Below are 11,846 nucleotides of genomic sequence, written 5' to 3' on the forward strand. Positions count from 1 at the left end.
GGGGGCACAGCGCCCAGCGTCATGGGGGGGCACCGGCGGGGACAGCACCCAGCATCCTGAGGGAGCACTGGGGGGGGCACAGCGCCCAGCGTCATGGGGGAGCACCGGGGGGGACAGCACCCAGCATCCTGGGGGAGCACCGGGGGGGGACACAGCACCCAGCATCCTGGGGGGCCACTGGGGGGGACAGCACCCAGCATCCTGGGGGAGCACCAAGGGGGACACAGCACCCAGCATCATGGGGGGGCACCGGCGGGGGCACAGCGCCCAGCTTCATGGGGGCACCAGGGACCATGCATACCTGGGTAAGCAGGGGGTGGGGGGCAGGTTCTGCCCCTTTCCCTCTTTCCCACGACTCCATGGGGGGCTGCAAGTCCTGGGGTGGGGGTGGCTGACTCCCAGGCCTAAGGGGTCATGGGGGTTGGCGCTGTCCCCCCCGCCCGTGGGAACCTCTCAGCCCCTGACGTCTCCCCTCCCCACAGGGAGCTGCGCCCACTACCACAAGGGCGGCTGGTGGTACAATGCCTGCGCCCACTGCAACCTCAACGGGGTGTGGTACAAGGGCGGGCACTACCGCGGCCGCTACCAGGACGGCGTCTACTGGGCTGAGTTCCGCGGCGGCGCCTACTCCCTGCGCAAGGTGGTGATGATGGTCCGGCCTGTGCTGCCCGCCCCTGATGCCTGAACCCCCACAGCCATCCAGCCCCGCCGCTGCCTGAACCCCCGGAGCCACCTGACACCTGAACCCACGGAGCCACCGACCCCCTATGCCGCCTGATACCTTAACCCCCCGATGCCGCCTGACACCTGCACCCCTGATGCTGTCTGATGCCTGAACCCCTGGAGCTGCCTGACGCCTGAACCCCTGGAGCCACCCGCCCCCAATGCCGTCTGACACCTGAACCCCCAGAGCTGCCTGCCCCCGACGTCGCCTGACTCCTGAACCCCAGCCCTGCCAGCCCAACAGCCCCTGGGGCGCCGGCTCACCCGGGTCCCCACGCCCAGCCCTGCCAGCCCAACAGCGCCAGGGCACCGGCTCAGCCGGGTCCCCATGCCCGGCCCTGCCAGCTCAGCCAGGTCCCCACACCCAGCCTTGCCAGTCCAGCTGGGTCTCTGCACCCAGCCCTGCCAGCCCAACAGCCCCCGGGACGCCAGTTCTGCCAGGTCCCTGCTCCTGGCCCTGCCAGTCCAGCTGGGTCTCTGCACCCAGCCCTGCCAGCCCAACAGCCCCCGGGACGCCAGTTCTGCCGGGTCTCCGTGCCCAGCCCTGCTAGCCCAGCTAGGTCCCCGCACCCGGCCCTGCCAGCCCAACAGCCCCTGGGATGCCAGTTCTGCCAGGTCCCCGCTCCTGGCCCTGCCAGCCTAGCTAGGTCCCCGTGCCTGACCCTGCCAGCCCAACAGCCCCGCCCAACAGCCCCTGGGGCGCTGGCTCTGCCGGGTCCCCACGCCCGGCCCTGCCAGCCCAACAGCCCCCGGGGCGCCAGTTCTGCCGGGTCCCTGCTCCTGGCCCTGCCAGCCCAGCTGGGTCTCTGCACCCAGCCCTGCCAGCCCAACAGCCCCCGGGGCGCTGGCTCTGCTGGGTCCCCGTGCCCGGCCATGCCAGCCCAACCGCCCCCGGGGCACTGGCTCTGCTGGGTCCCCGTGCCCGGCCCTGGCAGCCCAACAGCCCCCGGGGCGCTGGCTCTGCTGGGTCCCCACGCCCGGCCCTGGCAGCCCAACAGCCCCCAGGGCCCTGGCTCTGCCGGGTCCCCACGCCTGGCCCGGCCAGCCCAACAGCCCCTGGGGCGCCGGCTCTGCCAAACGTTCTTTATTCAGTTTATAAAAAGGTGGCTGCTAAGAAAGTGTAACCACGGTGATGGGTGTCTCCCCGCACCCCCCGCGGGGCGTCAGGAGAGGATGGGCATTTAGGGGGTAAAGCTGACTCGCCCCGGAGCAGACAGACACAGGACAGACAGGCTGGCACAGCCGAGCCTGCTGCGGAAAGGGGCGAGGGCAGCGTCTTTGGCAGGGCCACAGGGAGAACTGACCCCTGTGCTTGCCCTGGCTTGGTCCCGTCCAGCCGCTTGGCTTTGGTCAATGCTGCAAGGCCAGGGCCTCAGCCAGTCACAGCTCGTTGAAAATTAGAGATACAGAGGAGCTGGAATTCAGCCCGAAGTCCAGGCCCACAGCCCAGGATCGGGGAGGGGACCCCTGGGGCGCTCCAGACCCTGTTCTGTAAGTTATGTGGATAATTAAGGGGGAGGCAAAGATCCGGGGCCAGGCCCAGTGCCCGCGGGGCCCAGCATCACCAGGCCAGCGGGAAGCTTCCACCAGGCGGCAGAGGCAGGCCCCCACCTGCTCCGAGGAGAGGAGCGGGGTCGGCCTGGCTGGGCCAGAAAAGCCGAGAAGGATAAAGTGCAAACAGAGCCCGGGGGGCAGAGGGGCCCAGGGCCAGCAGGGGCACTAGTCCTCGGAGCCCTCGCTCTCTTCCGCCAGGTCCTCGAGGAGGAGCTCGTCCAGGTCGCACAGCGCCAGGCTGCCCTGGCTCAGGCAAGTGGCCACGGTGGAGCCGGTGCTCTGGTGCTCCAGGCTGGCGAACAGCACCTTGGGCAGCCTGTTCTTGGCGCGGCTGCGGGGGTGGACGCAGTGGGTGCCGGGCACATGGGGCTCTGCAGAGGGGGAAGGGCAGAGTGTCACGTAAGGCGCTGCTCCCAAGTTACCAAGGGGAAACTGAGGCAGAGAGTGAGGCAGGGACTCAAGTCGCTGGCAAAGCTGGGGATGGAACCCAGGTGTCCGAGCTCCCAGCTCACCCCTGCTCTGACCCCACTGCCCTCCCCAAGCCGGGGATAGAACCCAGGAGTCCTGGCTCTCAGCCCCCCACCCCACCCCAAACAGCCCCTCACCTCGGCGATTGTAACAGTCCTCAGCGTAGCAGGAGTGGGGGTTGCGGCTCCGGGACCCGGCGACCTGGTGTGGCGACAGGATGCGGCTGGGCAGCACGCGGGTGCCGCAGATGAAGCAAGGAGAGGCCATGCCCATCTGCGCTGAGCCCCTGGCAGGAAGACAGCAGTGGGGGGGCTGTGATTCACGCTCCCCCCAAGAGCTGCTGGCTGCAGCCTGCCAGAGCTCCCCCTCCCCCACCATGGCAGGGCCAGGCCGTGGTGAGACTGCCCCCCGCCTCACCTGAAGCTGCGGTTGCAGGAGGGGCAGTGGAACTCAGCCGTGCCCCACATCTTGTCGTAGGGCACCGGGTCGTAGCGCTTCCCACAAAGCCGGCACCGGGACACCTGTGGGGGACCCCAAGAGTGAGTGTCCTGGGCCACAGCCCGCCCCGCCCTGCCCCGCCCCCCACCGCCAGCCCCGGCGGACGCACCTGCTTTCTCTCGGGCACACGGCGCCACCAGGTGCTGTCGCAGGCCTGGCAGGCGAACTGGCGCTCGGCGGAGGGGATGAGGTTGCGGCTGGCGTGGTCGAACATGCGCAGGTTCTGCTCCGTCAGCGGCAGCACCCTCAGCTGCTGGGCTATGGCCTGGGGGGCAGAGGGCAGGGGGCAGCATGGGGGGGCCTGGGGATCAGGTCACCTGTGTTCTCCTCCCTTTGCTGCTGAGCTGCTGGGCGAACACGTCCATCCTCGGTGCCTCCTTCTCCTTCCACCCGCCTCTGTTCAGATGGTGAGATGCCCAGGGGCAGGCTCGCTCTGGGTCCGGGCAGTGCCCGGCACAACGGGGCCCCAATCTTGGCTGGCGTCCGGGCAGCGCCCGGCATGACGAGGCCCTGATCTTGGCTGGGGTCCGGGCAGCGCCCGGCATGACGAGGCCCCGATCTCGGTCGGGGTCCGGGCAGCGCCTTGCGCGACGGGACCCCGATCTTGGCCGGGGTTCGGGCAGCACCCGGCACGACGGGGCCCCGATCTCGGCTGGGGTCTGGGCAGCGCCCGGCGCGATGGGGCCCTGATCTCAGCTAGGGCCTCTATTTGCCATGGTAGTAACAGAAAGGGAAAGATCTGCCAGGAGCAGGGGGCAAAGTCTCCGTCCCTGTGGGTCCCATGAGCCCGGCCCCCCTCACCTCGATGTCCTTGTCGCTCTCACAGTCAAGGCCGGGTTTCTGCAGGGGGGCGGGGGGGAGATAAGAAATAAAGTTAAAATGCAAATAACCAGATGTGTGTGAACAGTGACCCTAGCGCCAAGACAGGGGTGCCTCCCCCTCCCCCTCCCCCTTCCCCTGCAGGGCACCTCCCCTCCAGCCAGCGACACAGACACATATGGACACGCACACGGATGCACACATGTGCTCATGTGTATATACAGACACGCACACACCTGTGTCTGTTGCTCCTCTTCTTGCTTCAGTTTCTCCACCACTTTCTAGACGGGAAGCAAGAGGAGCCTGGCATGAGGGGACGGATCAGGGAGACTCGGGGCTCCCCGCCAGCTGGATGACCCAGCCCCAGCCCAGCGCCCCAGGCTGCACAGACGCCCCCAACTCTGCCCCTGGCCAGCAGTGGGCTCGGTGCAGCCTGGCTGGCCGCCCAGTGAGGCAGGGCCCGAGCAGCGTCTGGTCCTGTCTACGACTCAGCCCGGGGTCCCCCAAATGCTGACCACAGCCCCCGCTCTCCCTGCGTCCCCCTGCTATGGTGACAGGAGAACGGAGAGTGAAATACCTTCACCACAGGGTCGTGCTCCAGAGTCCGGCGCTCCTCGGGGTCCGCATCTAGGGAGGACAGACCGTGGTTACCCCCGCCCGGCCCCCTGCCCTCCTATGGCTCCATACATCCATCTTAGGGTCACAGGGGCACCATAGACACACTGGGGGGTCACGAGCCCCATCTGAGCTCCCCTCTATCCCCATCCCGTTCACTGAAATCTCCCTCCAAGTGTCTCCTCCCCCATGCCTTTATTCCAGCTTCCCAGCAGAGTGTCCACCTGGTCTCCTTCCTGGGTTCTACTTACCTGCTCAGGTATTTTCCTCCGCCGTCATACCCAGTGCAAGCTCGTCCTCCAGGCCAAACCTCCCAGTAGAACGTCACAGTTCATACAGGGGCCTACTGTGGGCACAGGTCCTCGTGGAGGCCGGAGCTCTCTGCACTGCTTCTGAGCTGTTTCCGCAGGAATGAACGGATGCCCAGGGGAAGGCGGTGCAGTGGGTCCTTGTTATACTGTGGCAGCGCCCCGCTTGGCAGGGAGGTGCCTGCCGCTAGCCTGATCCGGAATTGTTCCCGGACAGACGCGACGCAAGCGGGAAACGTGAGGAGATTTGTCTGCCCACGCGACCTGCGAGGACGCCCGGGTGCCCCTGGAGAGCATGGAAAGATACCTTCTGAGTGATGGGCCGGACAGCAGGGATCTCTAGGCTTCAAGACAGGTGAGTCCCCTCCCTGGGGCTGGCGCGCGAACCCGGAAGCGGGCTGGCCAGCGGGCGCTGGCGCATGGGGTGCTATTCCTGCTTGGTGCGGTCGAGCAGGAGGCCATTGTGGGGGCCGGTGGTAGCTGAGGAGCCAAAGCGCACGCCGTCGGGCTGATCCGCTGGCAGGGCTGGCCACGTGAAGCTGGGGGCCTGGGCTCGGCTCTGGAGGGCCCGTTCATGTGCTTGGAGCAGCCGGCACGTATCCAGCTCTGCGTAACCTGGGTCCGGGGGCAATGGGAGCGGAGCACTCGCCTCAGGCTGGGCCGCTGAATGCGCCCCGAGTCCATAGACGCACTCAGTGCTGGCTGCGCCTGCCTTCCGGCTGGGTCGGTTTCAGTCGGCTGTCTCCTAGGCCGTAGGACCGGGCGTATCGGGCACAATCTTCTGTTTTTGGGGCACCGCACTGACAGGTCCTTCTCCTTCCTTGGAACCAGTACACACCCGTCTGGCGCCTTCATCGTGCCTGGCTGGTCCGACGGCAGAAACCCGATCAGGAAAGAAAATGAAAACGGTTTCTGCAAACCCTGGACAATCTCGCCCACTTTGTGGTGGACAGAAGCCCGTAATCCTGCAGACGCACCCCAATTCCCCCCATCCCACTGCCATGGTTCCTGCCGACCCCCCCAACCCCAATTCACCATCTTCCCACGCCATGGTCCATGCCAAGACCCCCCCTCCCCATCCACTGCATGGTCCCCGCTGGACCCCCACCCTCCAATATTCCCGACTCCATCACATCCATGGTCCCTGCTGGACCCCCCAACCCCATTCCCCATCCGCCACTGCCCATGGTCCCTGCTGGACCCCCCCACCAACCCCATTCCCCATCCCCACTAGTCATGGTCCTGCCAGACCCCTCTGCAACAGCCCATTCACCATCCCACTAGCCATGTCCTCGCAGGCGACCCCCCCCCCAACCTCCATTCCCATCCCCACTGCATGGTCCCTGCCGGACCCCACCAAACCCATTCCCCATCCCTACTGCCATGATCCCTGCCAGACCCCCATCCCCCATTCCCCACGCCATGGTCCCCTGCCAGAACCCCCTGCAAACCCCAAATTCAAACCCCAATCCACTAGCCATGGGTCCCCTGCCGGACCCCCCCAACCATTCCCACCCACTGAATCTCTGGCCATGGTCCCTGCCAGAACCCCCCACCAACCCCAACCCCATCCCCACTGCCAGATGGTCCCTGCTGGGCCTACTTCCCCCCAAGCCTGTTCCTGAGGACCCACACCCCAATTCCCTCTCCGATGGAGCCCCCCACCTCCTCACGCTATGCGGTTGCAAAGGTGCTTGCTCTGAAGAAAATGGAATAAAATGCCCGACCCGACCAGCCCACCTAGCTCCTCGTGCTAGTGTTCTCACTCTGCAAGGAGCCATCACGCCGTCAGACCAAAGACCCTGGGTTCCCAAACAGGGCCGCCCCATGCCCACCCCTGCTGAAGGCAACGGCCAACACTGCTGGCTTCGGGGGCCCCAGCCCAGGCTCAACAACGCCAGCGCTCCTAAAAGAACCCTGGCCCCATAGACCTGCCCAGCCCCACGACCTGCCTGGCCTGGACCCCTGAGAACCAGAGACCTGCCCGGAAGCCTAGAGAGCCCCACCGCCAGAGACCTGACCCGGCCCAGAGAACCACCCTGGCCCAGAGACCTGCCTGGGCCTGGGCCCAGAGACCTGCCTGGGCCCCAGAGCCTGCCTGGGCCCGGCCGCCAGAAACACACCACACCAGAGACCTGCCCGGGCCCCAGAGAACCCCTGCCCCAGAGACCCCCGGACTCCAGAAAGACCTGCCTGGCCGTCTGTCTCACCCTTCCGGCGGCAGAAGGGAACGGTTCGGGGTCACCCAGCGGCCCCCTGCCTAGCACCCGGTCCAGGAGCCGCCCAAGGATCACCCTTCAGCCCAGCTCAACTCTGGTTGCAGAGGACATTCCCCACGTGCTAAATGAACAGAGGTGGGGCCCTTCAGAAGTGAGGCCTGGGGCCACTCCTAAGGGGTTGCCTGATTGAGTCCCTTCCCCTCCCTGGGCCTCAGTTTCCACCATCCTAACCAGTGTCTGTAGCCTTGGGGGCAGGGACTGTCTGTCCTGCAGCTGTCACGGAGTTCCCGGAGATGCTCTGGAACTGCTCACCCACCAAGCAGATCCAGGACTTTGGGGGAGCCTCCTCCCCTTTGGAGCAAGACTGTTTCCAGGGCAAGAAGCTCCAGACACGTCTTCAACCTCCCGGATCTCTTCCCTTGGAGCATTCAATGCATCCTCGCCCCTTCTGTGGGCTTCCACAGCGAGCCACCCACGGGGTCCTGGGACAGCCACAGGTGTCATGCACCCCCACACTTTGCAGTCAGACGTGACTCTTAGACCACAAAACAGAGGTTTATTCCGATGACAGGAACAGGGCTAAAACAACGCCTGTAAGATACAGCGACCAGACCCCTCGGCCGCGTCCAATTCTGGGCGGGCAGTGAGCCAGACCCCTAGTTGCCTTCATCCTCGGTCCCCAGCCCAGCTCCAGACTAACCTCCACCTCCAGCCCTCCTCTCTGTTCAGTCTCTTTTTCCGCCCGGGTCCAGAGGTCACCTGAATCTCTTTATGTCTGCCCGCACCTTATGAGCATCCAGCAGACAGAGGGTCGGCCAAAACGAGCCGCCCCCCCCGCCCCAGTATTCAGAGGAATGGAAGCGCACCCTTTCGTCTACACACCCACACTCCTAGACATGGGCCCAACCCAACCATGACACCCCCTGAGCCACGAGCGCCGCATGGATGGGCGCCGGCTCGATCCGCTGCCTGCGATGGGGCAGGTGACCACAGGGGATCCAGGCTGGGACGAAGGGGGAGTGTGGCTCAACAATCCAGCGCCCAGGCTCTGCCACTGATCTGGAGCCGAGGGGTCGGGCTGGTTGGGGTAGGAGGAGGGTTCCTCCTGGGCGCTGCCTCCGGGGCTTTGTTGGGGGGCGGTTGCGCCCTGCGCTGGGGGGCGAAGGGAGCCTCATGCCCCATGGGGACTTTGGGGGCTGGCGCCCTGCACCTGGGGGGGAGGGAACCTCGGTGGCCCCCGGGAGGCTTTGGGAGGGCCAGTGCCTGGCGCTGAAAGGGGGGAGGAGCCTCAAGATGCCCCCGCAAGGGGCTTTAGGGGACGGGCGCCCTGCACGTGAGGGGGAGGAAGCCTCAGTAAGGCCCCTGGGGAATTCTGGGGGGCCAGCGCGCATGCGCTGGAGGGGGAGGAAGCCTCAAATTTGTGCCGCCCTGGGAGTTTGGGGGGCCGGGCACCCTGACGCTGGGGGGAAGAGCTCAAGTGGCCGCCCTGGGACTTGGGGGACTGGTGCGCCTGCGCTGGTGGGAGGGCAGGAGGCTCGTGCCGACCCAGGGGGCTTTGGGGGCAGAGTGCCCTGGTGCTGGGGGAGGAAGGCTCGTGGCCAAACAGGGTTTTTGGGGTCCAGGGCCACCTGTGCGGGGGGGGGAAGCCTCAGTGCCCCCCGGGGGCTTTGGGGCCGGGCGCCCTGCGCTGCGGGGGGAGACCTCAGTGCCCGGAGGGCTTTGGGGGGCACGGGCGCCCTCGGGAGGGGGGAGAGGACCTCAGTGCACCGCACGGGGGCTTTGAGGGGCCGGGCGCCCTGACGATGGGGGGGAGCCCGGTGCCCCCATGGCGCTGCCCCACCACAAGGGGCCGATCGAAAGCGAAAGCGGCTCCGGGCGGGGGCGTGGGGCGGGCGCAATGAGAGAGGCCCGGCAGTCGTCGCTGCGCCGAGGACCAGCCCGGCAGCACCATGGAGCGCCGGGGGGAGGAGTAGGAAGGTAACGGGGCCCAGGGGCACGGGTGGGGGTTGGACGGCCGGGCGGGGTGCGGTAGCGCCCGGGGGCTTGTGGGGCCGCCAGCATGCGGGGCCAGCGGCTGATCCATGGAGCGAGGATTTGCTGCCCCCCCAGCCCACGCATCCAGCGGGCATGTGGGGGCGCCCAGTGACCTCAGGGAATGTTTAGGGGGGGGCCCGGCTGGGGGTGGGCCACCAGCCCCCCAAATGAGGCCACTGGCACTAATGCGTGTGGAGTCTGGCCCCACACAGTGCCGTCTGTCGGGACGCCCACAAGAGCAATGCGAGTCTAATGGGCCCGACGCACGGGTGCGGCATCGCGGGTGGGTGCACGGGGCTCGGCGACCCAACCTTCTGCGGCCTGAGTGCCGCTCCTGTGCAGGGAGCTGAAAGGAGCGGGTCTGCCTTGGGGCAGGGCGGGGCACAAGCCGGGTGGGCAGCAGGAAGCCCTTGGCGTGGTGGGCTGAAGACAGAAGACAAGGGCAGCGCCCGCCTGGAGAGGATCTGGCGGAAGGAGGGGCCGGGGGGTGAATCCAAAGCTGTTATCAGCCCCTGCCCCCAAAAGGCTCAGTGCGCGTCTGCTCGGCTGCCCAGATCAGGGGCAGGGGAGCCAAGGTGGTGAAGTAGCCTGTAGAGGTGCAGTCCATCTCTCCACCTGGCCAGGGAGGGCGGGGGGCAGATCGAAGCGGCCATGAGTCATCAGGGGGCCCCTTGGGCAGAATGGATCCCCCTGGGAGAGCAGAGCCCTGGCGAAGGCTGAGCACCAATGGGGCACGACCACCCAGGCAAGTATCCTACGCCACAGACACGCCAACCGCAATGGCAACTGCAGGACCCACCCGGGGAGGGGAGGAACAAACCAACAGGAGCAGGACATTGGGGCTGGAAGAACAGCGGGCCAGAATTGCCAGCAACTCCTAAGCCCCAGTGCCTCTACTTTCGCCCCAGCCAGGCTGAGGCCTGCAAGCCGACAGACCTGGACTAGCCAGGCTCTGAGCAAGGGGCCTGAGAATTCTGGAGAGTGGGGGCTGCGGCGGCACGTACCGTATTGATTGAAGCAGGCGTGGGTGGAGAAGCTGGGGAACAGCCCTGGCCAGGGAGACGGGTGGCCAGGCCCAGGTCAGGGAAGGCCCGGCGGCTGGCCAGAAGTAACGCTTTGGTGCCCAGGGACTACACACAGGGGTGGCTGAGGTGAACAGTGGGGCCAGGGACATTCGCCTGGGGCTGGCGCAAGTAACAATGTGCCCAGGGATCGCCAGGGGGTGGGCCGCGGTTAAGGGTGGGGCTCCAGGGACTCCGCCCGAGGGCCTGGCCGCGCAAGTAACTCGTGTAGCCTCAGGAACTCACCGGAGGGTTTGGGCCGAAGCGGATAGTAGAGGGTGGAGGCCGCAGGGACTCGCCCCGGGGCTGGCTTTGCGGTACCTGGTGCCCAGAGGACCGGTGGGGAGTGGCCGGCATAAAGCCGGGTGGGGCCAGGGACTGAGCCACGGGGCTGGCACGCAATTAATGAACTGGTGTCACAAGCATGCTCGCCGGGGGGGCTGCAGTAAGGTTGGGGCCCCGGACGACTTGAGCCCAGGATGGCTGGCATGCGGTAAACAGCTGGTGCCAGGGACTCGGGGGAGCTGCGCCACCATTAACCTCTGGTGCCAGGGACTCCGGCCAGGGGTGCTGCGGATGGTGGCCCAGGGAACTCAACCGGGGGTGCCGCGTATAAGGGTGGGCGCTCGGGCTACCGGGCGTGAGCTGCAGCTAAGGGTTGGGCCCAGGGAGACTCGCCAGGGGTGGCGCGTTAAGGGTGGGCGGCCAGGGGGACTCGGTGTGGACCCGTAGCGCCACAGTAACGTCTGGCGTTGGCGCCAGGGACTCGCGCGGGAGATGGTGGCAGTAAGGGTGGGGCCCAGGGAGACGTCACGTAGCTTGGGCGCGGGTAAGGAGTGGAGTCACGCTCGTCGTAGACTGAGACAGAGAGAACGTAGATGCGCCCTGAGCGGGAGCAAGTGTCTTATGGAACGGGTGAGTGTGGAGAGGCCGTCTGCTCATTGGCGTCTACCCGACAACCACGGCGTCTTATTTAGCCAGTTCTGCAGGTCCATTGTGCTGTGCGGAGCAGCTGGGCAGGTGTAGGTGGGGGCAGATGAGCCGGATCCGGCGAGGCCAAGGCGGGGCCAGATGCACTGGGCCCCGTGGGGGCGGGGGCAGAGGGGAACCTAGGCCCGGTGAGGCAGCCAAGGGGCCAGGGAGCAGATGAGCCTGGGGTGGGGCGGGGGCAGAGGGGCCAGGGGAGCACTATGAACTGGGAACCTGGTGAGGAGCAAGTGGGGCAGAGGAGACCAGTGGGCAGGCCAAAGGGCAGGCAGGGGGCAGATGAACTGCGGTGGGCGGGGGCAGAGTGCAGGCCAGGGCAAGGTAGCCTAAGGGGGGCAGGGAGCAATTGAGCTGGGGTGGTGCGGGGGCATACGAGGGCCGGGGGGTACCAGGGGGCCAGAGGTGAACGTGGGACCGGTGAGGCAGGGGGCAGAGGGGGCTGGGGGGCAGGGCGGGGGCCGGGCGGGGGGAACCATCGTCGTTCCGTCCACTAGGAAAATCGGACTGCCCGAGTGATCAGACAACAGGAACTCTGAGCAACGACCTCTCGTGGTGAACAG

General features: G+C 66.8%; 2 protein-coding genes across 2 annotated transcripts in view; one reads left to right on the top strand and one right to left on the bottom strand.

Annotated features, from left to right (window-relative positions):
- Positions 1–685, top strand: part of ANGPTL6 (angiopoietin like 6) — a 6,210-nt gene extending 5,525 nt beyond the window's left edge. The window contains 1 exon segment of the mRNA XM_032793175.2: positions 483–685. Within this exon segment, the coding sequence (XP_032649066.2) occupies positions 483–685 (203 nt within the window).
- Positions 686–1,792: 1,107 nt separating this feature from the next.
- Positions 1,793–5,406, bottom strand: SHFL (shiftless antiviral inhibitor of ribosomal frameshifting). Its single transcript, XM_075061237.1, has 8 exons — positions 5,373–5,406; positions 4,640–4,689; positions 4,299–4,343; positions 4,045–4,083; positions 3,353–3,508; positions 3,163–3,266; positions 2,883–3,031; positions 1,793–2,648 (listed from the first exon to the last, which is right to left on the bottom strand). Exons 1-8 carry the CDS (start codon positions 5,404–5,406, stop codon positions 2,443–2,445), a joined length of 783 nt encoding a protein of 260 aa, XP_074917338.1. The 3' UTR covers positions 1,793–2,442.
- Between the last annotated feature and the right edge of the window lie 6,440 nt (positions 5,407–11,846).

Source organism: Chelonoidis abingdonii, chromosome 26 (genome assembly GCF_003597395.2).
Source record: "Chelonoidis abingdonii isolate Lonesome George chromosome 26, CheloAbing_2.0, whole genome shotgun sequence".
Classification (NCBI taxonomy): domain Eukaryota; kingdom Metazoa; phylum Chordata; order Testudines; family Testudinidae; genus Chelonoidis; species Chelonoidis abingdonii.

What these genes read in the sequence shown, in the direction of transcription:
- SHFL (XM_075061237.1), bottom strand. Translation starts at nt 5,406, where the DNA reads ATGCGCCAGCGCCCGCTGGCCAGCCCGCTTCCGG. An exon ending in AGAGCGACAAGGACATCGAG is followed by an intron (nt 3,509 to 4,044) that starts GTGAGGGGGGCC and finishes TCTGCCCCCCAG; the next exon opens with GCCATAGCCCAGCAGCTGAG. An exon ending in GGACTGTTACAATCGCCGAG is followed by an intron (nt 2,649 to 2,882) that starts GTGAGGGGCTGT and finishes CCCCCTCTGCAG; the next exon opens with AGCCCCATGTGCCCGGCACC.